The following is a 25,742-nucleotide window of genomic DNA, read 5'->3' as shown; positions in this document are numbered from 1 at the left end:
CCCCAGCATGGCCCAGGCATAAACACCCGGGATCAAACACAGATGGCAAACTCACAGCAGTCCTTTCCTCCTTGGACTTCATCTGGACAGTTCTAGCAGGAAATCCTGTGAGTGGCCAGCAGAGGGGGCCAGAGGGCCACAATTGAGGCGAGCAAGCTCTGAGCAGGGGTACAGGAGGGCCAGCAGAGTTGAGGGCCCAGCTCAGTCTCTCAGGGAGGCTTCCCAGGCAGAATCACCAAAGACACGGCTCCTGCACCTACGTGAGCCAGGCGAAGGACTCGGGTTTTAAATACTCAGGGTCCACACGTGGTAGGGTGGTCCCAAGAAGGTGCGAAGAGATAAGAAGGTCCCAGCCATATCTGTGGGGCCCAATGCCAGGGCGTGCAGCCAAAACCAAGAGTAGGAGTCCCCACACCCTGGGCTTGGGGAAACCTTACAAACATTAATGGTGGCCGATGACTTGGGGTTTGTGAGGACAGGAACCTAGCAAAAGCACATCAACAGGTCCCGATTTCTGGGGGCCAGCTCAGCCATGTGCAGCCCGGGACATGAGGGTCAGAGACTACTTCCAGCACCTCCCAACATTTGTTCCTCTCGCACAGTGGTTATGCGCAAACAGGTCTTCGGTCTTACTTCCCCGAGGAAGGCAGGAATCACATCTTAAACACGTCCGAGCCCTTCGCTGGGCCTAGCATGAGAATGACCCTCCCTGGGCTTTCAGAATGATTGAATGACCTATCTCACGGGGCTGTAACAGTCTGTCTATTGCAGCTTTGTCCTAGGCATCCAAACCACAGCCTGGTCTTCTCATACTAAGACACCCCTCCTCTTCCAGAACTAATGACAAGCCTGTAAAATAATATCTAAGACAAAGTATATTGGGACCAAAATTTTTAAAAGCGTGTTTTTGCACTCATTCTTAATGCAGCCTAGATGATAACATTTTGGTTACTTTATTTATTTTTTTAAATTTTTTTTTTAACGTTTATTTATTTTTGAGACAGAGAGAGACAGAGCATGAACGGGGGAGGGGCAGAGAGAGAGGGAGACACAGAATCGGAAACAGGCTCCAGGCTCTGAGCCATCAGCCCAGAGCCTGACGAATATCTTTCTCTTTTAATGACTTCCTTTGTTATTTGATTAAGGTTTATAGTTGTTTAGTTTGATCCTTATCTCCTTATCTTTTGTTTGTCTATTATATGTTTCCCTCCTTACTTTATTGGGAGTATAGTTGACAAAATTGTATATATATATAAAGTATAAAATGAGATGACTTGGTCCACAGATACATTTGGAAATAATTGTCAAAATCAGGTTAATTAACACATTAATCACCTCACATAATTTTTTTTATTAATTTGGAATGCTTAAGATCTATTCTCAGCAAATTTCAACTACACAATACATTATTACTAACTGTAGTCACCATGCTGTACACTAAATCTCCAGGATTTTTTTTTTCTTTCAACGTTTTTTTTTTTTTATTTATTTTTGGGACAGAGAGAGACAGAGCATGAACCGGGGAGGGGCAGAGAGAGAGGGAGACACAGAATCAGAAACAGGCTCCAGGCTCTGAGCCATCAGCCCAGAGCCTGACGCGGGGCTCGAACTCACAGACCGCGAGATCGTGACCTGGCTGAAGTCGGACGCTTAACCGACTGAGCCACCCAGGCGCCTCCATTTTGGTTACTTTAAAATGATCATCCAAAGACTTTTTTTTTTCCTTTTTAATGTTTTTCAATGTTTATTTTTGAGAGAGGGAGAGAGAGAGAGAGTGTGAGCCGGGGAGGGGCAGAGAGAGGGAGACACAGAATCCGAAGCAGGCTCTAGGGTCTGAGTTGTCAGCACAGAGTTTGACGTGGGGGCTCCAACCCACAGACCATGAGATCATGACCTGAGCCGAAGTCGGATGCTTAACTAACTGAGCCACCCAGGCGCCCCAGACTTTACCTTTTTCTAAATCCACGGCAGCTCTTACTGATTTTTTCCTCCCGTATTTCTCATTGTAAAAGTTTCTGGGTTTTTAGAAATATTTTTCTAATGTTGATTTATTTTTGAGAGAGAGCAAGAGTGGGGGAGGGGCAGAGGGAGAGGGAGCGAGAGTCCCAAGCAGGCTCTGGATTGTCAGCGCGCAGCCTGTCGCAGGGCTCCGACTCATGAACTGTGAGATCATGGCTTGAGCCAAAAGCAAGAGTCAGATGCTTAACCGACTGAGCTATCCAGGCATCCCTAAAGATTTTATTTTTAAATAATCTCTACACCCAGCGTGAGACTTGAACTCACCACCCCAAGATCAAGAGCCATACGCTCTACTGACTGGGACAGCCAGGTGTCCCTGCAAGTGTTTTGAACTACTTAAGAAATTTTACTTGGAACACATCCACAACAAATCAAACAAGCCCTAAGTATATACACATATTCTTAATGTTTTCTTTTTCGAGAGAGGGTAAGCAGGGCAGGGGCAGAGAGTGAGGGGGACAGAGGATCCGAAGCGGACCCTGCGCTGACAGGCTGACAGTAGACAGCCCGCTGTGGGGCTCGAATTCACGAACCGTGAGATCATGACCTGAGCTGGAGTTAGAGCCTCAACCGACGGAGCCACGCAGGTGCCCCCCCAAAAGGCGGTCATTTTAAAGCCCTTATTTTTTAAAACGTGTCAAGTCAAATTCAGCATAATATATAGAAGTACTTCAAGAAATGTTGGTGGAATAAATGAAACAAACAAACAGACCTCTCTCCCCCACCTCCCTCCTTTCTAGGCTCCACCAAGCTAAGATGGGTAACCTTTCCTTTCAAGCAGAACAGAAGGTGGCAGTGCCAGCAGGAGACCAGAGGTGGGGAGAGCCCTGGGGCTCTCTCCTGAGCTCTCTCCCTCCCTGGACTTCCCGATCACGAAGGCTCAGAAGCACCAGAAAGAGGTTCCTGCAAGAGCACACTGAACCACCAAGATAACCTTGAGGAGAGCCCCCAGGACACAGGCAGCCGGGGGTCTCCCCGATGGGAGGGTTCGGCTCCTCTCCTCCAGGGACAACCACCCATCAGCACAATAACTAAACAGCAGGAAAAAGAGGGGAGGAGCTAGGGGTGAACCGGTAGTCTGCTAAGAGAAAAGGAACAAACAGGAACCAGGGGGAGGTGTGCCAGGCAGGCCAGGGGGGAGAGAGATCCCTTTCCCTCCAGAGTCTGCTCTTGTCTTTACGTGCATGAAATGTTCCCAGACCTGCCAAGGCCACGGAGCTTCCTGTCCTGCGGGTGGGAAGCACGGAGCCCAAGGCGCCGTGACTTGGGGTGGGAAAGGTTATGTGAGCCCTGGATTTGGGTCTCAGTTCCACAGTTGCTCTGGGACCTCAAGCTCCCACACGCCCTGAGGCTCAGTGTCCCCAAGTGCAATGGGAGGGGGAGTGGAGGGCGGCGGGAGGGAGGGGTGGGGCTGAAAAGCCCTGGCTGAAGGGGGATGTACCACAGGAAGACTCACCTAGGCCAGGCTCTGTGGGGGAGGGCTACCCCTCTCAGTGGCACGGCAGAGGGCCTGCGGTCAGCGGCCTGCCACAGACCCGCACCCTGCCACTCGCTGGCCTCGGCAGGCCCTGCGTGTGCTCCGTCACAGCTGCAGGAGGAGGCACCAGGGCCTACAAAGCAGCAGCCTGGAGGAAGAGGCCTTAAGGAATCAGACCCGCGGCCTCAGGAGGTAGGAGGGGAAGGTGAGAGACTCTCCGTAGCCGAGCCTCAGTTTTCCTGGCTGCAAAATGGCACACATGCTCATGAACTCCCAGGGCTGCGGTGAAGATAAACTGGGAACATGCCTGACACACTGTCGGTTTTACTGAACAAGACGACCAGCACCGAGGCCCCCTCGCCACACGTGTATGTGCACGTACACGCACACACACACCACACGCGACTTGGGAGACTTTGCCTGGGACAGAGAAAGCCACAAAAGTGGCTGCCGAGAGAGTGGCAGGTGGACGCGGAAGGGCTACAGTGAGCAGTAAGGCTGGGGGCTTAGGCAGCACACGAGCCCCAAGGCAACCTCCTTCTGGGAAGAAGAGGGTGCCCCTGAGAGGATGCCACCACGTGTACCTGCTGTTAAGTCCTGGCCGTCCCGCTCCCCTGCCGTCACCCCCTCTGGCCTGGCGGAGACGCAGGTCCCATGTCAGCCAAGGTGGGGCGGCCCCCGTGGCTCGGGCCCACGAGCGCGGGCAGCTGGGCTGGGCCAGGGGTCTGTGGTCGCACTGCCCCCACCCTCCCGGTTAGCCTGAGCCCCGGGGTGACAGATGGAAGAGGACGCTGGAGGGAAGCCTGGATAGTCGCTGGGCTCTGCTCAGTTCAGTCTCCTCTTCCTCTTCTTTGAAGTTTCAGGCCAGGCCCCTTCTTCCCCTAATACTGTCAGTTTCACATTTTTTCTTTTCTTCTTCTCCTCTGGTTATCGTTCTTCAGCTCCTCCCTTTTTTAATCTTCCTACTTACTCTTCTTTCTCTTAGGGGGGAAAAAAAGGCACAAACCACATATTCTGAAGGAGGGGAAACCTGAGAAGCCATCGGCTTTAGAAGCTAAAGACAGCTAAATTTAGCAGCTCAGAATAGAAGGTGAGGCCTTCAAAATCTCACGCTCCAGGTGCGCTGTGAAAATCTCCCAGTTAGCATCCTTCCGTGGCAGGCTGCTGCCTCTCTAATGCTCACCTCTTGCAAATAGGGCTTTGGGAAGCGGTCGGCACTCAGAGTCCTTCCTCCAACACTCATTTGTTGACTCGACCAGAAGATGCATCTTCTTAGAAACTCACGTTTCTCAGCAGAGAGCTTCTTCGTCCTCCCTGCACCACCCCCGCCATGAAAGGCAGGAGGGGAGGAAGATTCATAGTCTGCGGGGTGAACTACAGCAACCAAGTGGGCATGTTTCATAGGAGCAGGTAGAGAGGCTTGGCCCCACGAGCGGATAGAAAAGGCAGACAGAAAAGGCCAGAATGGAGAGAGCTGGGGGGTGACCAGCACGCACACACCAGGCCACCCTCCAGCTGCTTCCAGGGAGGGAGAAGGCCATGTCTCCCACCTGGTGCTTTTCCACCCGGCTGATGCCGTGGACACTCCTACAGGAAGCCCCCTGCGGGCAAAGTCATGAGCCAGACGCTGGGCAGTGGAGAGAACCGCTCATCTTTGGTCTCTTTTAGGAAAATCAAAATGGGTGACAGGTGGATAGAAAAAGATGATTTCAAGCCTTTCATAGCCACTCTGTTTCCTTGGTGGCGGGGGCGCTGGGGACAGGTGTAGGAGAAAGTGACCCAGAGAGGAAGCAGCTTCTTTTTGGGTGGTTTTTAGGAAGAGAGCACCCCCACCCCATACTCTTTGCCGAGAAGAATTTATTTTTTTAATTTTTTTACATTTATTTATTTTTAAGAGAGAGGGACAGACACAGTGCGAGCAGGGGAGGGGCAGAGAGAGAGGGAGGTGCAGTACCCGAAGAAGGCTCCAGGCTCTGAGCTGTTAGCACAGAGCCCGATGTGGGGCTCGAACTCACGAATCGTGAGATCAGGACCCGAGCCGAAGTCGGACGCTTAACTGACTGAGCCATCCAGGCGCCCCTGCCAAGAAGAATTTAGAATGATTCCTTTCTAAAAGCAGAGGGTTGACATGCAGAACTCTTGGGGGTTCCTGCTGACTCCAGGGCTCCTCACTTACATGAGCTGCCCTGATTAAACAAGGAACACAAGCTGCAAAATGCTGTTCGACTGAGTGCCAAAGCCAGCAAGGCTCAAAGGGACACGACCCACAAGTCCGAGGCACATGCCCGCCATGCCACCGGGCCCCTGAGAAGTCAGTACACAGGCATGGGGCCCAGATCATAGCTGGCTCTGAAGCCGCCTGCTCAGGCCGTGAAGAAACCTTATATAATGAAGTTAATATTACAGAGCTTTTCCAGGGCAGGCTTCACCTTTCCGGCCACCCGAAGGAGGTCACAGTATCACTTTGGATCTGTTGAGCGTCTGCTGGGCATGCTTAATTATTCACTAGCTATGGATACTGGCCCAGCTTTGGGGTCCCGGTAGCAGGGTTTCTGCAGAGGTGGAAAAGGATGCAGTGAGAACTCCCCCATCCAGACTTGGGTGAAGGTCAAAGAGGACAAAAGAAGTAGAGGCCTGAGAGCTGGCCTCTGCAGGATGTGGGAAACAGGGGCTGGCAGGGGCCAAGAACAGTCAGACGCCCCAGCGCCTGTCACTGGGGAGAGAAGGGAGGTCGGAGAGGGCTACGGTTTCCAGAAACATCACTCATTGCCTCCAGCCCCCACACTGCAGGGCAGGACAGCCCTTGGCTCCTGGAGCCCAGCAGGAATGCGGCCGGGTGTATGTATTCATCACTGCTTCTGTGTCAGAGCCCTCTGCCCTGTGGCGTATAAACAGAGAAAGCTCAGACTGCCCATGAGAAGAAAGAGGCAGGAGTGGGGATCAGGTTAGCGATACTAGATATCCACTGCCTCATCTGGCACCAGAGGGAACCGAGATCATGTGTCGCAACTCAGGGATGTGGTGGACACAGGGAGGAATGTGCACGGTGGCTGGGGAGCCCTGTGCCAGCTCCCTTGACCCATGCCCACACCACCAGCACTGGCTCCTCGCCGTCTGGAACGGGATGACAGAGAGCTCCTCCTGCTGCTGACTCTTACCGGCTCCGGCGCGGGGCTGATAGCCAAACCTGGAGCACACCTTCCCCTGGGGTGCATCTTATGGGCTCAGGGTCCCAAGGGGAAAGGCTGGGGACTTGAAAGTCTCCCACCTGCATCTGGGCTGGAGTCCTCACGGACTCCAGGGGCTGCAGAGAGCCACAGGGTCTCCCATAAGGTTTTGGCCTGAGCTAGGCCACAAGGGGGGCTGAAAATGCAAGAAACTGGGTCTTGCTAGGTAACTTGGACATGATCTAACTTCACCACCCCGGCCCCTCCCCCCCTCCCCCCCCCCCGCCCCGGGGGGAATTCTGTACTTCCAGAAGCCAGGGCTAATCTGGAGAACAGGGGGCATTTTCTATCTAGAAAGAAAGTCATGGATGTCAGTGGGGAAGATGAATAAAGGCTAATTCTAGAAAAGCCAGGTCCTTCCTGGGACAACTAACTGAGCCCAGGATCCTGCTCTAAAAGAGAAGGCTGTAGCTCATGATCTCTGGGGCCCAAGCTTTAGGTAAGGGGCAGTTTAGCCCCTCTCCTGATTGGACAGGACCCCTAAAAGGCAAGGTGCTTCTCCTGCATATGAGGACCGCAAATCAGACTAAAAGAAGAATTTGATTTGCCAGGTGCTACAAGATATACTGCTGTGGTGGGGCCCAAAGGACCCAGGAAAATAGTCTTCTTTTTTTTTTTTTTTTAACATTTATTCATTCTTAAAATTTTTTTTTTTCAACGTTTATTTATTTCTGGGACAGAGAGAGACAGAGCATGAACGGGGGAGGGGCAGAGAGAGAGGGAGACACAGAATCGGAAACAGGCTCCAGGCTCTGAGCCATCAGCCCAGAGCCCGACGCGGGGCTCGAACTCACGGACCGCGAGATCGTGACCTGGCTGAAGTCGGACGCTTAACCGACTGCGCCACCCAGGCGCCCCAACATTTATTCATTCTTAAGAGGCAGAGAGAGACAGACCCGAGCAGGGGAGGGGCAGAGAGAGGGAGACCCAGAATCCAAAGCAGGCTCCAGGCTCCAAGCGGTCGAAGCTGCTTCTGGGTCAGAGCCCGCTGACACAGCACAGAGCCCGACGCGGGGCTCGAGCTCACGAACCTCGAGATCATGACCTGAGCCAAAGTTGGACGCTTAACCAACTGGGCCACCCAGGCACCCTATGTCTTTAATCATTGAGACAGGAAACAACGGTTCACGACAAATCACAGAGCTGCCCCGTCTTGGCCTGGCGAGTGGCTAGCTGCCTCTGGTTCTCTGTCCACCTAAGGAGCCTTTGCACGCGGAGAGGAAGGGAAAAGACGAGGGGACGAGACGGAACAGAGAAGGCGGCTGTCCTCCCCAGCAATTGGGTAGGAGTTCCGGCTGGCACAGACCCGAGTGTATACATGAATGACTGAACGGGCAGAGTGTCATGTGACTCTGAAGGTAGATGTATTTGTGTGGACAGGCCGAGGAATGCAGCGGGACCCTAGAGCAGGGCCCCTTTGGCCTCTCGTGTAATCTGGCCTGCAAGCTCAGACACACGGGGAAGCCCCCCAGATGCATGGTCTGGCCTCCCCCAGCCGCTGAGGGGTCGGCAGGGCAGCCCCACCCACCTCTGACCCAGCAGGATCTCAGACGTAAATAAACCAGGCTCCTTTGGCACCTGCCAAGATCTGTCTTCTTGGCAAGAGCCTAGGGCTAAGGGTGGCCCCTCGCTTGCCATCCCTCGGAGTAAACAGGGGTGCTTATTTATGCCGGGGCAGAGAAGAAAAAATCTTGTTGTCGAGTAAGTCTGGTAGAGCAGTATACGGAAGAACAGGATGTCCAGAGTCTGCTCTGGTTTAGGTGATGAGCTGAACACCACTGGTTTCCCTGCCTGGAGCCTGGAGATAAGACCTCCTGAGGCCACAGGAAGCATCCAAGCGTGACACGATCTCTCCACTCTCTGCACCTCACCGTGTGCACCCGGCCCTCTCTCCCACCCTGCCTGCCCTGGTTCAGCAGGGGCAGCAGGCTGGCCTGTCAGTAAAAGTCCTGCTACGGAGCACCTACGTGCTGGTCTCCAAAGGCTGTCTAGACACCTTCTGCGAGCTCTAGGCTCCCACCCGCACGCTGTTCCTTGTCCTCAGAGGCCACCAACCACACCACACAGAGGGGGAAGGGCAACCAGAGCAAGGCCAGGAGCCAGCCTGGCAGGGCTGGCCATAAACCCAGTGTTCCTGTATTATCCCCCTCCCGAGACCCTCCAGCTGGGTGCACCTTGCACAAGCCTGGAAGTGGGGAGAAGAACATGGCAGCAGCTTAGGGAAATTTTTGAATAAGACCAAGAGGGAAGCAATGAGCCAATCAGATGTGGAACAAATGAGAAAAAGGGAATATACGCCTCTGATCCCTGCAGGGGCTAATCTGGTCCCTGAAATGCTGGGAGCAGGACACAAAGGCAGGATGGGAAGAGTTACTAGGTTTCTCTGAGAGTACACATTTTCTCAGAACTGCTGCTCGGGAGAGGGAGAGGGAGAGGGAGGGGGAGGGGGAGGGGGAGGGAGAGGGAGGGAGAGGGAGAGAGAGAATAAACACTCATCTGCTGGGGGACACTCAACTCCACTGTTGCTGCACACGTAACCAGTGGTTCCTGCTGCAGCCCCTGGGGCCCGAGTTTCCCAGAGGTTAAGGCTACGTTACATACAGATGGAGAACCCAGATGTCACCTGCATTCTCTGGGCACCTAGGGCCCCAGTGCCCCAACAAATGATGACAATTTTTTTCGCTTTATAGATGTCAGGCAGAGAGAGTAGCTAATTTGCTCAGTGCTATACAAATAGTAGAAAGCAGGATGGTGGGGCGGAGATGGGCATTTGTTTTTGCTTTTTTTTTAAAAAGAAAAAAGTTCATTTATTTATTCTTGAGAGAGAGAGAGAGAACGCATGTGCGCATAAGCAGGGGAGGGGCAGAGAGAGGAGGAGAGAGAGAGTTCCAAGCAGGCTTCATGCTTTCCACACAGAGACTGACGTGGGGCTTGATCTCACGAACCATGAGATCAGGACCTGAGCCAAAATCGAGAGCCCGACGCTTAACCAACTGAGCCACCCAGGTGCCCCCGATTTTGCTTTTAGGGGAAATCATTTAAGGCACAATGTCGAAAACAGCTAACTGGAGGGAACAAATGATAGCCAACAATGTCACCAAGGCTGAGCTGCCTCCCAGGACCATGAGCCCCTATCTGTTCCCCTGCTGTCCTTGGGGCTCCAGGTCCCCTGCTCTCTTCGGGTGGGGGCTGGGCGAGCCTCTCCATGACAGCTGAGGAACTATAGCTGCCTCCAGGCTGTTCCAGTAACTCAACCCCCGCAGGGGCCGCTCTGGTCCGAAAGCCAGCTGGTGAGTTCCAAACAATGGCAAGGGGTGTGGGTAGTGGGGGAGGCTTATGAATTAAAAATAGATGCTAGTAATCACCAGGGAGCTTGCAGAGAGCATGCGGAGCATTGTTTACTAGAGAGAAGAATACCTTCTATTCATGCCCAGACCGGGGTGGAACCACCACAGCTTCTCACACCAACCAATGGCCTCTGGGTCTGGGGGAGTCAGCTGACAGAGCCGGGTTGGCTGGAAGACCCCCTTGCTCCTCAGGAGCTCCCCAGGCCTCGCCTATCTCTGGAGGAACAGCTACAGGGCTGGAAAGCTGTGTCACTGAAGGGGGAACGGCACCCCAGCAATAAAGTCACCCTCTTGGGCCGAGGCAGGTCTGCTCCCTATGGATACTGCATCACATGACCCCTGGTGCTTTCAGTGACCTCACATCTGTTTGGTCTCGCGAACACGCTCGAATGTGGGCTCTAGTCTCCTCTCTGCCATGAAAGTAGCTGGGTGTCCTCAGGCAAGCAGTCTCTTGATTCCTCTAGGACTCGGTCTATTCATCTGGAAAACGGGGATAAGAACACCTGCTCTGGCAACTTCACAGGGAGGTTGGTCAGATCCACTGGGCAATACATATGACAGAGTTGGGGAGAGCTGAAAGTTCTAAATAAGGATATAAGACAGTCATAGGAACAATCATCTCCCCCAGGGCACCGTCCTGCCTGGCAGCTCGCCCAAGAGCGTCCGGCCCCGGTCTTTCACCGGCAGCAAGAGAAGAACCCCGGCTGTCTCGGGGCCAGTGTCTGCACGAGCCACGTGCAAAAGCCTGGGGAGAAGCTTCCCGGCTGACACGCCCACCCCCGCGCCCCCCAGCCCCCTGCGTTCGCGGTCAGCAAACATCAACAACCCTTCACCGGCTTCTCACGGGGCCAGCCACCCGCCCGCTCCGTCTGCTCAGGCAGCCAGAGAACACAAGGTTCACATGCTCCTCTTCATAAAGTAGCTGTGGTACTGGGGACCCTGGCCTGGCAGGACGGTTCTAATTTTATTTTTCAAGTGTCTTCACTGACTCAGCACTGAGAGGTGGGTCCGGCTGCAGCTGCACGCAGAACACCTGTTCACTGTGGCCCGGTAAGCTGCTTCATTCTGCTGGCCCCTCTGGGGTCTCCATTCCACAAGCCCTTTCTGCCAACACATGCAGATCTCACTCTGGGAACACACTCTCCACAGTTGAAACTAGGGCTTGCAAATGGTCCGGTGCCAGCCTTCTAAATCCTATCTTCACGCCGACAACTCCCAACTGTATGCCTCCAGCCTGGATCTCTCCCCAGGACTCCAGACTCATACATCTGACTGCCTACTTGGCATTTCCACGTGCATGTTTAATAGCTGTCTCAAACGTAACAGGTCCAAAACCCAGCTCTGCTTTCTGCCCGCCCCCCCCCCCCCACCCGCCACGGCCCCTGCCAGATATCTGTTCCATTTGCCTTTTTTCCCAACTCCGTGCATGACGATTTCGTCTTTCCAGCTGCCAGGCCAAAAAGCCGTGTGCCGTCTTTGCCTGCTTTCACGCTCCACGTCCGTCAGAGGTGGACGTGGCCCGATCTCCGAAGCAAATCCAGAATCCAGCCACTTCTCCCCACCCTTACCACTCCCATCCAGCTGCAAGCCACCACCGCCCCGTGCCTGGAGTATTTCGACAGCTTCCCGGCTGGACTCCATGTTTACACCCCGGCTCGTAGCCTGTTCACACAGCAGCCAGCCTGGTCTTCTGAAAAGGTATCACTCATCTGTACAAAAACCTTCTAATGACCTCCCATCTCACTTGGGAAAAAAGTCAGAAGCCCCTTTCCTGGCCCATGAGGCCCTAGGTGACCCACAACTCTCCCCACCCATCTTTAAAACTTCAATAAAACCCAAAGTGCCTCAACCCAGTATCTGCTGTCCTGTCTCCCCGCACGGGCAACACACGCTGCCCCCACTTCCACCAGCTCCGCAATCCACTGAAATGGGTTTCTTGCTGGTTACCAATGACCCCCTCTGCGTGTGCTGCCTGCACACACTTCCATACCCAGATAGGACCTGTCACTCCTGCCCCGTTTCACTCTTTTGACTACTCCCTCCTCCTGCTTCAGGATTCTCTCTCTCCATGGTGACTCCTCTGTGTCTGGATGTTCTGTCCCTTTTATTTCACATCTGTCCTCGGCTTTGCACTCACTCGATGCGTGCCCTTCAGGGGTCTCTTCTATACCCATGATTTCAAGCTCAGTGCTGACTTCCAGAGTGCCAGCCCGAGTCCAGACCTCTCGCCCATGAACCCGACTGCCCGCTGGAGCTCTTTAGTCGGACAGCTCCCAAAGGCACCTGCAACTCAACGCGTCCAAAAGTGAACTCATCACTCTCCTTCCACAACCTGCTCCTACTTCCGTGTTTCCTCAACTAGAAGATGCCCCATCCGCGAGGCTGGTAAGCCAGAAACCCTGGAATCATCCTCTCCTCTTTCCTTTTGTCTTCCTATCCACTTTCTCACCTGGCAGTGCTGATTCCAACTTCCAAATGTCTTCCGGATTTGTCTCCTCCTTTCCATCCTCACTGCTGCGGCCCAGACTCCTGAAGCAGCTCCAAAACCGGTTTCCTTGACTCCACTCCTAAACCCCCTTCCTGGTCTATTGTCTACACTGAGATCCAGAGGGACCACTTCCTTCCAGCTTCCTGCCTAACACCCATGGACACCTTCACACTACCTGTGCAGTCTGGCCTCTGCCTACCCGTCGGTCCCCAACACAGCTGGATGCTGTGACCACAGCGAAGGCCAGGAGGACCCCTGCGCCAGCTCGCGGACTTCTGTACATGCTACTCCCTCTCCCCCTACCCCTTCCCCCTAGTTCTTTCCTGGGCTAAACTGTACTCCTTCAAGGCTCAAGTCAATGGCTTCCTCCAGAAGGTCTTTACCAACTCCAATTCCCTCCCCCTGCTCCCAAAGGCCGCACAGCCTCTATCACAGCCTTACCACCTTATTCTGTCCATTGCCCATCTGCCCCCCACCTCTATTCAGTAAGCTCGTGAACACAGTACCTCAGCTTGTTCATTCTTATGGCATTAGCAAGCGTTCAGTGAGCACTTGTCATATGAACAAAGGAGTGAGGACAGAACTTCAGAAAGTGCCGAACTAGCTTTTCTCCTTACCCTTACCCTCTCCTTACCCCTCATGGCTTCCTCTCCTATCTTCTTTGGTTGGTAATAATAATAAAAACGATACTGTGCCAGGCTCCATCCCAGACATTCATACATACGTGAACCCATTCGAACCTAGAGCAACTCTACTGTTATTATCCTCGCTTTCAGCTGGGGAAACTGAGGTACACAGACATTAAGTGACTGACGCAGCTTACTAAGTGCAGAGCCAGGGCTGGCGCCAGCCTGGGTTCTGAACCAACTGCCGGTACTGCTCCTTGATGGCCTGTTTAAGGTAAACAAGCCGGAATTAACATCGGCCTGAGCAAAACCTCATTTTTGAAAACCCCTGAGACAAAGAGAAACGAACCCTTTGGGGATCATCTCTTGCCTTGGGTTTGGTCCAACCCCGCGGACAGTTCTGTGGGCAGCAGGGTGTGGGTACCCACCCGACAGGGCCCCCAGCTCAGCCCCCCGCAGGTCCAGAGGCCCCTCCGCGGATGGCTCTCGCGCCCGAGTGCCTCCCCGCCACACTGAGGCCACGCCCCCCTTGTGCCCCACCTCACCTTATCGCCGCCCTCGGCCTCCTCGGCCAGTAGGTACACGTTGCCCCCGTCAGCCAGCAGCAGGGCGGTGTCGGTGGTGGAGGAGGAGCGGGGGCGGCACTGGTGCTGGTGCAGGATGGCGGCCAGGCTGCTGTCCTGGGGGGCCTTGCGCAGCAGGTGGGGGCTGCCGCGCTGGGGCTCCAGGGAGCTGCTCTTGGTGCGCCGGCTGCCGCCCCCGCCGCCGCCCCCGCCGCTGCCGTGCAGGCTGGCGCCCCGCTTGATCGAGGGCCGGGAGCGGATCTGCTGCAGCACGCGGTTGAAGGCGGTGGGCCGCGCGGGCAGGTCGTGCAGGGACATGGCGTAGGAGACGCGGTGCATCTCCGGGGAGCGCTCCTTCTCGTCCGGGGAGTCATGGTCGGACATGCCCTGCTGCTGCTGCTGCTGGGAATCCTGAGACGTCTGATGCTCCCTCTCCCGAGACCGGCGCCGGCTGTGGAACAGGTGCTTCAGGCCGTGGCCAAACATGGAGCCCTCTGAGAGCTGCTGGATTTTCTTAACGGGGAGAGATGAAGAACCCTCGTGAATGGAAAGCTCTGGAATGCCCAGTTGTTGGGGACAGAGGTGGGGGGGGGTGTGTGCTCTTGGGAGATCACTAGAGCTACTACAGCTGTGAACCTGGAAGATCCCTGCGAATGGCCTGTCATGCCTAAAAGGGCGCCTTGCAGAAAGGTAGCAAGCAACCCTGACCCAGTCTCTATTCCCCAAGAAATGTACCCCCACAGCCCTCCACAGGACATTCGCGATCAACACACGGTTCAGGGTTACCGGTCATGCGATCTTGTGACTAGTCTGAGGCTCACGGGGTTGTATCCTTCTGGATCGATTCCCGCCACCCCTGCCCTCCGGTCTGTCCCTCCTTCTAAGTTCAGTCCTCTTTCGAGCTGCGCTGGCTCTTTTAGACCACCAGGCACCCGTTTCCAAAGATGCCTCCTTGCGGTGCTCTCTGAGAAGATCAGGGTCAGACCATCAGGTTTTACCGTTGTAGAAGACGTTGCTGAATGCTTACCCAACATGTGTTCCCCTTCCTTACCAACCAAATGGCCTGGCCTTCATGCCCCTTGCTAAAAATTCTTATACTTCATCAGACTCCCTTGCAGCTAGGAATGACACGTGACAGCTCTAGCCAATGAAAAGCAAGGTGAGAGTTTCTAGCAGCACTTTTTGCTTTCCTGATAAAGCTCCTGGCCCTTCCTACTTCCTCAGGTCTGGAATGTAGCGGTAATTCCTGGACACATAGCTGCCGTCTTGCAACCACAAGATGACTGGCATGATGGCGAAGGGCCACACACACACACACACACACACACACACACAGACGGGAGAGCCGCGAGCGACAGGTTTGGGAACTTGATGCCAAAGCAGTTCTGAATGCCCATCTTGGGATTCTGGCCACATGAAATAAATAAACCTATCTTTGTCTACAACACCGTACCTATCTTAGCACGCTCTTCTGTTATTTGCAGCCAGTCTCATTCCTGATGTAGTTGGCAATAAAAGAAGTTTTACTGGAGTTTCCAGGTTGGTGGATACATCCATGCCAGGAGGATGGTGTACCCCAGTTCTACCGGGACAGAAGCTCCTGCACTCGGGACCCTTCTGGACCTCGTCCCATGTATATTTCTCCATCTGGCTATTCATCTGTATCCTTTGTAATACCCTTCGTAACGAACTGGTAAACAAAAAATAAATAATAAACATTACTTCTATGGGCATGCCTCACAGTGCAGTCAGTAACGTGACCACTTCTTCAGCATCCCTATTGGAATGAGGTATCTAAGTCAGTGTCTTTCCCCTCAGATTGGAACGGACCAAAGGGGCCCTGGAGCCCAGTGCTGCCCTGGCCCCAGCCTTCCCTCTCAGCTCTGTTGCTCCCCAGGCAGGACTGTTCAGGCCAGAGACGGAGAGCATGCCTGTCAGGGGGCTGGCTTCTTTGGCCAGGCCGAGCCCTAGGCAGAGAGCTTCAGAGCCAAAGGGAGGGCTGGGCCGTGCGGGACCAGGTGAGAAGCCACACTCTGGAACTCCTAAGAAGGAAAATTCGGAACCTGGCCATTTGGGGCTCAGTGAGCCCCAGCAGGTCCCCACTTGGGAGGAACAACCCATAATCTCATGAGCCAGCCTCATTTTTATCTATTTTTAAATATTTATTTTGGGAGAGTGTGAGCATGAGCAGGGGAGGGGCAGAAAAAGAGGCAGAAAGAGAATCCCAAGCAGGCTCCTCGGCGTCAGCACAGAGCCCAAGGCGGGGCTCGAACCCACGATCCGTGAGATCGTGACGTGAGCCGAAGTCAGACGCTCAACCGACTGAGCCACCCAGGTGCCCCTGAGTTTTCTTTTCTTCTTGAAATAAACTCACAGACAGAAAACCTTAGACCATGCAGAAACCAAGAAAAAAAAAAAAAACCCATGTTAGATGTGAATTAGCTGACCTGGCTCTTGTTTTTTTATACCTCAGGATTGTATGTGGAGACAGCTGCACTGACCTCTGGGTGTCAGTAACTAAGCTATCATAAATCTGTGTAAAAGTTCAGGATTTTCAGTTGTGGCCTCATTTGAGTCTCCCCACAATCCTCAAAGTAGGCAGGGCCTTTCCATCACCCATTTTACAGGCCAGATATGTTACATCGGCACAAGTCACCATGGGCTCACGGTTTACAGTTTTCAAGGGGTTTTTTTTTCTTCTACATGATCTCACTTGATTTTCCCGGACACTAATAAAAGCAACAGTAGCAACATCTCCACTTGTAGAAGAGGAAATGAAGGCTACCACCATTGCTTCTCAAGAATTTAATTCTGGGGCAGCCCCGGAGACATTAGGTTACACAGTGTGAGGCTCTCCCACGGGAGTTACTGTCCCCACAGGGCCAGCCTGAGGCAGGGCCAGGAGGCCCCCCTGAATCTGCTCCGGGCAGAGCCAACATGTCCAGGGCAGACGGACAGGGGAGCGCACTCTGCCATCAACTTGGAAGTGGCCAGATCCTGTGGCCTCCAGACCAGGGACGGCCAGGACGCTCCTTCCTCCTGAGGCCCAAGCTGATACCAGACCTCCCTCCAGGCATCATGGATGGGGCCAGCTGGCTCTGGCATTTGCCGAGCTGTTCCTGTCAAACAGTCATTACAAACTGTCCTCCCAGCTTCCCATTCCAGGTCTCTCTGTCCTCTCCCTACCACTCCTGACCCACCTTCTCCAACTCAGAGGCCCATCTTCTGTATCTGCTCAGGTAAAAACAGTTCTCTTCAACAGGCAGAGGTGCTATGGACAGCGGTCACACTGTCTGCTATATTGCCTTGAATCCTAAGATCCTTGGTCAATTTATTTTAAAATCATGCAGCATTTTTTAAAGCGCTCTCCAATCTATGCTGTCATCCTAACCTTAGGAGGGAGAACGGGACAGGTATAGATCAATTGTCTCCATTTTGCAGATTAAAAAAACTGAGGCACAGCACAGTTAAGTGGTTCATCCAAGTTACATGGGCAAGCCCCCCAACTTCTAGTCTAATTTACCCTCACTGGCTCACACACTGATTCTAAGACTAAAGCAGATGTGGTATTTACATGCATTCCAGAACAGTATCAGAGGCAGGATTACAACAAACCTAAAAAGGCCTGGGCCAGGGGGAGTCGGGTCCCCTGAACCGTAATGGCCGATGTGCCCATGCCACATTGTAGGACTTGGGTAAGGGCTTTAACCACAGTGGGCCTTCATTTCCCCTCTTCCCCGTCTGTTCTGAAGGTGAAGGAAAGCCCAGGATGGTGACTGGCTGACCACAGGACCTTTGCTTTAGTAGTACCGAGGAGTCTGCTAAAGTCTATGGTAGGCGTGAGGGGAAAGAACAAAAAAGCAGCCGAAGAATAATGAGACGGGGGTGTTGCTCACTAACAAAGTGCAAGACAAGAGAGCTGGGTGACCCGTGAGCTGGGGTGCTTCTGCATATAGGCGTCCAAGAGGAGATGGTTGAGAAGTTTTGACATAACGTGGTAAGTATTTAAAAAAAAAACAACAAAAAACAAAAAACACAGCTCAGCACATACACATAACCAGCCACAAGTTTTGGAAATGAGGAAAACCATGGTGACTAGCTTGAGGGAACTTGGCCACCAACGCAGCAGAAAGCGCCACCTGTTCTGACTAACAGGTTCCAGCTCCTAAATGTCACTTGCTTTTCCACATTGACTTTTGCTTTTCCCCAGCTGCCAGGAACCATTGTGGTGGCCAAACGAAGCCACGGATTAGGAGGAGAGAGCCGAGATGTTTCAGTCAGGGGTGAGGCATAAACAGAGCTCTCCAGCCCTAGTAGAATGAGCGAGAACTGTCCCAGAACAGCCCGGAGGCCAGCAGTTAGCCAGAAAGGAGAGCTTCCAGGCCGGGGGCTGACACCTGGGGAGGGGGAGGAGAGGGCACTTGCTGTCTCCTCCCCCTGGAACTATTTTTAAGGGCAGAAAGGACCCCCTCTCCTTAGGGTGCTGTCATCCTCTCAGGAAGAAAGCATGAGCTGGATGATTTTTGTAAGATCCTTCCTGAGAAGTTTGTGGTGTCTCAACAGGCTTCATCCGTTTTCCTCCCTGGGTGTGGGTCCCCCAAAGGGGAAGTTTGCTCCAAAATCTGCAAACACAGCTGCATGAGATCAGAAGTAAAATGCTTTAGGGTACAGCGTCTTTGGCACCATCTGGTTAAAAACAGCCCAAAGCGGGGCGCCTGTGGGGCTCAGTCAGTTCAGTGCTGGACTCTTGATTTTCGGCTCAGGTCATGATCTCACAGTTCATGGATTTGAGCCCCGAGTTGGGCTCGGCGTTGACAGTGCGGGGCCTGCTTGGGATTCTCTCTGCCCACCCCCCTCTGCCCTTCCCCTGCCCACGTGCGCGCTCCCTCTCTCCCTCTCAAAGTAAACAAATAAACATTTTTTAAAAATAGCCGAAAGCAGCCTCTGATTCCTACAGGTCCCTGTGTTCTTAACTCCCAGAAAAGCTGGATCTTAACAAGTCATGATAACCGATAGCAAATTATCCCAACCTGGCAGCTGAATGCACATCCCTTCCTCCCACCTGGGTTCAGAACTCCCTCCGCCCCACCACAGCCTCGGGTGCAGGGGGGTGACTGGGTCACCATGAGCCTTAGCAAGCCTAGGTCGCCAACGTTCCTCTATTTATAGGGTCTCTATGGAAACAGGGCCAGCATTAGAGAGCTAATCGCTGTGAAAACCCACAGAGTCGTACTCTCAGGATACAAAGGGGATTGAGGAAGTCTCCAATTGCCCTTAAGAAGCCTTGGGTGGGGGGCCTGGGGCTGGGAGAGGGAACCTTGCCCCAGGTCTGGCACCGACGAGGATAATGACGGAGAGAAGTGAGTAGTTGCCAGTGTTCAGGCCTGTCTGGGGTTTCTGTGAGAAACACAGTGATGAAAGATTTTTGGAATCATTTTTTTCTCCCCCAGCATCACAGCTGACACTTAAAAAAAGGCAGATCTCAACACAGGGGCAAATGACTTCCCCATTCTCAATTTTATTTTAATTCCTCCTTCCTTTATAGCTTAGAGAATTCTGCCTGGTGCCAATGCAAGTCTGGGAAGGCGACCGCCTCCCCTGGGTCTTTAGGCAGAACCGACTCGACATATACCAGCCCGGAAGATTTAAAAGTTGCCCGTGTGGTGCGCCCTCTCTCCGCCTCCTCTCCTCCTACCCACCCTTCACTGCCTGCCCCCTCCATCAAGCCATCCCCCACCAGGTCTCACTGCCCTGCTCTGAATTCCAGAGAGCTCATTATCTGCACCGCTCACCTTGCAATTAATCGTGTGCCTTGTGACACGGCTTCTAGTGCTTTCTCAAACTGTTATCCAACTTTTTACCTGCTTATGGACAGACTCCTCAACGGAGGGCAAGAGTTCTATCATCTATATCTTTGCGTCCCTAATTTTACCTGACAATTGCTGCGTAATCATTTATTTTCTGAGTGGAAACTATCCAAGCCTACAGAACCATCTTAAAAGAGGACTTAATCCTTAGACAATGACCTTCTCCAAAGACATAAAATGCTCAGCCAGGCAGCTTGTGTCCAACCCAGATCCCTCCTGCTACAGTTCAAAGTCTTATCTCAGTGTACCTCATCCCAGTAACGGCCAAGGCTGAACTGGCCTGGAAGGAGATGAACAGGGACCCGGGAGCCTGAACGTGTTTACCGTCTTCACACACAGTTGGGGTCAGGGCTCAGGTGCTCACAGCCAGTGTTGTTTTCCAGGGTGGACATGACTCAGTTAACTTGGCTGGAATAAGGAAGCCTCTAGCCATTCAATTTGAAAAGTAACCTATTATTTTTCTCACACAATCACAAAACATACCTGCTATCCCTCAACAGCTTTGTTCTAACTTCGTAACATGGAGAGAGGCTTACGTGTTTGGCTGATAACGGTGGACCTTGTCCAGTCCTGGCCGCGTTCTAAGAATGCACCCTCCTGGTCTATGAGGATTTCTAAGGCAGGGGCCATCTCTTAGAAGAGGGACGAAAACAGGGAAGAATTTTGAGTTGGCCTCCAAAACTACCACTGAGAAGCCAGCTGAGCTTTTCCCCCAGCTCCCAACACTCACACTTTTTCTTAAAACTTCCACCTAAAATCCAGGTCTTAGGAGATGTTTCAATTCCTTGTTGAGGGAGACAGTCTTGTTAGCATGACTGGCAACGAAGGACAATTGGATCCACAGAAAAAAAGAAGTACATTCGACAAACACTGAGCCTGAGGGACAGTTCCCACTAGAGCCACGAGGGCAGCTGGGAATTTATCTAGAACCCGATATGTGGCAGGAGAACGGAGAGCTCCCTTTGCCATGTGCTTTCCTGTCAGTCACCAATTCCTCCGGAGCCCACATACAGGGCTGCTCTGAATATTACTGGAGGCAAAGAGGGGTGGGGATGGGGCCGTCCTGGGCCTCGGGACCCTCCACCCTCTGCACCTTAGGTGCAGGTGGGGTGAAAACCAGGGAACCTCAGCATTTTTCACACCCCTGCACTATCCCTGACTATTTACAGGGCTGGGAGAACAAGTGTATTCTAGTCAAAAAGGACACTGGCCCCACCAAGCCCTTGGCACTTGCCACTTCACTTCCCCCATTTAGAAAGCCCCTCTCCTTTTTTTTTTTTTTTTAATGTTTTTATTTAGTTTTGAGACAGAGAGAGACAGAGCATGAGCAGGGGAGGGGCAGAGAGAGAGGGAGACACAGAATCCGAAGCAGGCTCCAGGCTCCGAGCGGTTAGCACAGAGCCTGACGCGGGGCTCGAACTCACAGACTGTGAGATCATGACCTGAGCCAAAGTCGGACGCTTAACCGACTGAGCCACTCAGGTGCCCCAACCCCTTTCCTCTTCTTTGGTAATTAACATTCTACCCTCTATTATTTTTTTTATCTTTTATTTTTATTTTAGAGAGAGAGAAAGCACACACAAGCGAGGGAGAGGGGCAGAGGGAGAGAAAGAATTGGAAGCGGGCTCCACGCTCAGTGCGGAGCTCGACACGTGGCTCGATCCCACGACCCTCGGATCACAACCTGAGCTGAAATCAAGAGTCGGATGCTTAACCCACTGAGCCTACCCAGGTGCCCCCTACCCTTTAATATCTTGCTCTAAGCCCACCTCTTCCGATCAACCCCATATGTTTCTGACTCCACTGCATGATGCTTAAAGCACCCTTACACTTATGTGTGCTTTGATGGGTGATTTTCTTGCAAGCATTTCATCCTGTTTGGCTGGGGGCTTACCTGTTGCCAAAGAACTAATTTCCCCTAATTTCCCCCTCCCTTGATCTTACATCTACTGCAATCCTACTTCCCTGATGAAATCTATCCCAGGGGTTCAGCCCCTGCGTGAGACTGAAGGAATCTTCATGCCTGAACATATCACTCCTAAAGCAGAAGTAGGAGAAGGCATGTAGAGCCATACTCTACCGTCAGAACCCTCCACTAGAATCCCAGAGCACACACGCTCCTTCCTGTGAAGTAACTTGTCTTCTCCTCCACTGACGCAGTAGAGAAACTGAAACCCAGAAATCTGATCAAGAGCCATGGCCTTGGGGCGCCTGGGTGGCTCAGTCGGTTGAGCAGCTGACTTCGGCTCAGGTCATGATCTCGCGGTCCGTGGGTTCGAGCCCCGCGTCGGGCTCTGTGCTGACAGCTCAGAGCCTGGAGCCTGTTTCGGATTCTGTGTCTCCCTCTCTCTGACCCTCCCCCATTATGCTCTGTCTCTCTCTGTCTCAAAAATAAATAAACGTTAAAAAAAAAAAAATTAAAAAAAAAAAGAGCCATGGCCTTAAAAAAAAGGGGGTGGGGGAAACAAACAAGGGGTGCCTGTTGGCTGGCTTAGTCAGTAGAGTACACGACTCTTGATCTTGGGGTCGTGAGTTCAAGCCCCACGTTGGATGTAATGCTTACTTAAAAAAGCAAAAAAAAAAAAAAAGTCAAACAAAAAAAAAGAACAGAAAAACAAGCAGGGGCTTCTTGGGAATGTCAATGTTCTCTTTCTCGACTCAGATAGTAGGTAAAGGGGGTGTCTGTTTTGCTGTTGTAAACGATACGTATGCGTTTTCAGACACTTTTCCAGACACGTCTTATTTCACACTTTAGAACAGCGCCTTTCCCACTGAAGGGGTTCGGTATCTGTTGACCCATGATCCCTTCCCCAGTGGACTCTCTATGGGAGGGTTGAAGGAACCCGGGCCATTTGGGAGAGGCTCAAGTACCTGTGAGCGCCAATAAAGGTGGGGAGGCCGCAAGGGGAACCACACAGGATTCGGCCGGGACTTTCGGCCAGCTATGTGGCTTCTAATCGCTTTTTCTCATCTTACTCTGAACAGGCAGGGAGGCTAGTGCATGGGGTGAATGCAAGACCATCAGCTGGAACCCAGATGAATCTAAAGTCAAAAGCACTTCGAGCCAGGACTGTAATAATGGGATTCCAGCGTACCCCCTTTTTTCTTCTGGGAAAAGTATTAACAGTGCCCAGAAATCCCTGGGGAAATTATCCACAGGGGCTTTTGTGAGGGGGAGAGAACGTCAAGGGAAGGCCTCTGGCCCCGCACTTTCAGAGTCTCCCTTTCAGGACAGGCTCAACTGCTCTGGCTGCACAAGGGGAGGGAGAGGTGGCGAGGCTGGTGATTTCCTCCTTGCCATGAGGCTTCTGGAACCCAGGACAGAACCAGCTGACTCTTGTGCTTCGCCACTCATCCCAGGCCTCAGCAACAGCTACCACCCACTGTAGTTTTAACAGGAACGTGTGCCCCGTGTCCCTTTCTGCCGTTTCCTCTGAGCTCCTCCCCACTCCCTTTTCTCACTGGAGCTGGGTTTCCTCCCCGGAGAATTCCAATGTACTTTTTGGTCAGCTAACTCTCTCTGTTGCCGGCCATCCTGGCCTGTCCTCCCGACTGGCAGGGAATCTGATAGTGGCAAAGGACTTGATGATGGTGACAAACGACTCGAGACATGAACTGAAGTGGTTAAATAGGAATCCAAGCCATGAGTGGAGGGAGGGGGCAACGGGACTCTGGATTGTTGGGCTCCTGTTGTAGGGAAGCCACGTCAAGTGTGCTGAGGAGCTAAGAAGGCCCCCAAAGTACCCCCATGAACCTCCTGGGGGGCAATGTCCATTTGCAGGTGGTTTTTCAGTAACAATTACATAATTGCTCCTTTACGATTGCTGTTTAACTATTTTTCCTTCTTTTCATTGGCCCTCCAACCCCGTAATTACAGGTCCCAGGCCCCTGCAGCAGAAACTTACAGCACAGAGTCATATGCTGCACAACACTGAAGGGAGGCCAAAGGAGCCCCTGAAACCTGTAGGTGCCACTAGTTAGGGCACCATTCAGATCTATTTGGCAAAGACTAAAATCCACCCCCCCCCCAACCTCCATGGAGGTGCTTCAGACAAAGAGCCTCCTTTTTTTTTTTTTTTTTTTGCCCCTTTCTCAAGATGATTTCTTCCGATGCATTTAATCTATCACAATGCCTGAAGCTGTCACAAGAAAACAGAAGTGGGACTAAGGGACCTAAAGTCTCCATCTCCAAAGTTTAAAATGAAAACAAAAGCAAGCCAGAACCGCTGGTCGCTCTAGACCAGACACAGGTGTTACAAAAAAAGTTAAACTTGCCCCTGTCTGGTATCACCATCAAATCCAAACAAGTCTGCTTCTAGCCAGTGTTAGAGCCAGTCATGGAATTTTTCCATCATTGGGAAAACTGTGCCACCATTGGTAAACAACTTTTTCCAGCATCGGAGACCAAGTTTGGACACTTCAATCTTCCTATTCCCTTTTCCGAGAAAAAGGCTCAGAAAAGTTGAGTGATTTGCCTGAGAGCACACAGCAAATCAAATTTCGATGGCCCAGTCCTTATCTGGTTCTGAAGTCCCTACCTCGTAAACATGTTTTGATAAAGCAGACAGAGATAAACAGGAAAGGGCTCTGCTCGTCTCCCCATCCTCCTACTGAGCAAGCAGCAGCTATGTTTTCTCCTCCTTGCTGCCAGCCTGGGTCCACATGGCTGTAATCTACCTCAGTGATATGTTTTGGGGAGGGGGCGGTGAGGCTCCTTTTCTCACATCTGATCTCAGTTCTGCTTCAGGGAAGTTCAGGGGTTAATATCAGGTGTAGAGTTGTTGCTGCATCTGCCTGACCAGAACGAGGGTGTCACACACACACACACACACACACACACACACACACACACTAATAAAAATAAAAAAGACAAAGAAGAGAGAGAGATGATAGAGGAGGGTGGAGATGAACGAGCTTTCTTAAGGCAGCATTTTCGACAGAGACAAAGACACCGCAGCCCCCACACCACAACCAGCCCACCCACCTTCCCCCATGTAGGCAAGCGGGGGATATGAATGGGGCTGGCAGTTCCCACTGCTGGCCTGCGCTGGAGAGTGGGGGAGTTTCCAAGGCTGCTTCTCATAAACTCAGGGCAAGGGTCCCATCTGGTCAGAGAATCAGGTTTTGCTGGCCAGACTCCTCTGGATGGGCCCAGAATGAGGCTGAAGTGTGCAGCAGAAGGCTCACCTCCTTCCCACATCAACATTAAGGGCACCCATTTCTGTTCATTATCTCACTTAAAATAGGAACCACACCTCCTGACCACACAGGGTGGGCTCAGAGGTGACAGCTGGGACAGGCGCCAAGGATGCCTCCTCGGGCCTGACGAGAGAACAAACCTCCTGTGCACAGCCTACCCAATGGAGCTCATCTTTAGACAGAAGGCTTGCCCCAAACCTCGGAACAGGGCACCTGCAGAACAAGAGGTCACATTCCCATAACTGCCACAATTTTTTTTTTTTAACTACACACAAGGAGCTAGCTGTCTCCCTTTCTACCCCTCCCCGAGGCACACAGACAGGTAACACACCCAGGTAAGAGCACACTCACCTGCGCTCTGACTTCCTGACTCTGAGCTGCTCAGGCCAAACGAGGAATGTCATTGGCTTATTCTGGTAAGCTCCTTAGTGGCTGCTGCCATAGGATACGGGCTTTATTTAACATAATGGAGTCCTTTTGCTCCCCTAGCCCAGACCTTGCACCCCCTCTGGAGACTATCTCTCCGGAGGCATCAATCTCCAAGGCATCTAAGTTCCTTCCTTGGGCTGACATCTCGCTCAGCCCCGTGGTGAGCCGGCTTGCAAATCCTGAGCCTGGAGTCCCTGTGGCAGCTCCAGCAAAGGCGCATTATTTATCCCCGCTTGTTTTAATTAATATAGAGACATATTCAACATAGCTCGATAATTGTGTCGGCAACCGCAGGCCGGAAAATAAAGGGCTCCCAGCTGCATGTGATCGGCTGTTTCGGATTCTGGTTCTAACTGCCGGCTCAGCATGTGTGCCCCGAGCCAGCCCAAGCACCGCTTGGCCACCTGTCAGTTCTCCACCCTGGGGGTTGGTTCAGCAGGCAGGCAGGGATCTCCAAGCACTAGCTTAACCTCTGGCTCCACCTAACGGCAAGAAATCCA

General features: G+C 52.6%; 1 protein-coding gene across 4 annotated transcripts in view; it reads right to left on the bottom strand.

The window, feature by feature from the left end:
* Window positions 1–25,742, bottom strand: part of TMCC2 (transmembrane and coiled-coil domain family 2) — a 41,100-nt gene that overhangs the window by 14,249 nt on the left and 1,109 nt on the right. The window contains exons 2-3 of one of the 4 annotated variants that reach the window (XM_030302226.1): window positions 15,201–15,437; window positions 13,730–14,260 (exon numbers count right to left, since the gene is read on the bottom strand). In XM_030302226.1, the coding sequence (XP_030158086.1) occupies window positions 13,730–14,233 (504 nt within the window). In that variant the 5' untranslated portion in view covers window positions 14,234–14,260; window positions 15,201–15,437. Of the gene's footprint in view, window positions 1–55; window positions 267–12,519; window positions 12,736–13,729; window positions 14,261–15,200; window positions 15,438–25,742 lie in introns of those variants that run through there. The other 3 variants (XM_030302225.1, XM_030302227.1, XM_030302229.1) reach the window with 3 other exon arrangements.

The sequence above is a fragment of the Lynx canadensis genome, chromosome F1, assembly GCF_007474595.2.
Source record: "Lynx canadensis isolate LIC74 chromosome F1, mLynCan4.pri.v2, whole genome shotgun sequence".
NCBI classification, from domain to species: Eukaryota; Metazoa; Chordata; class Mammalia; order Carnivora; family Felidae; genus Lynx; species Lynx canadensis.
Note: the sequence above shows the minus strand (reverse complement) of the source record. Positions and strands in the feature narration are given on the sequence as shown.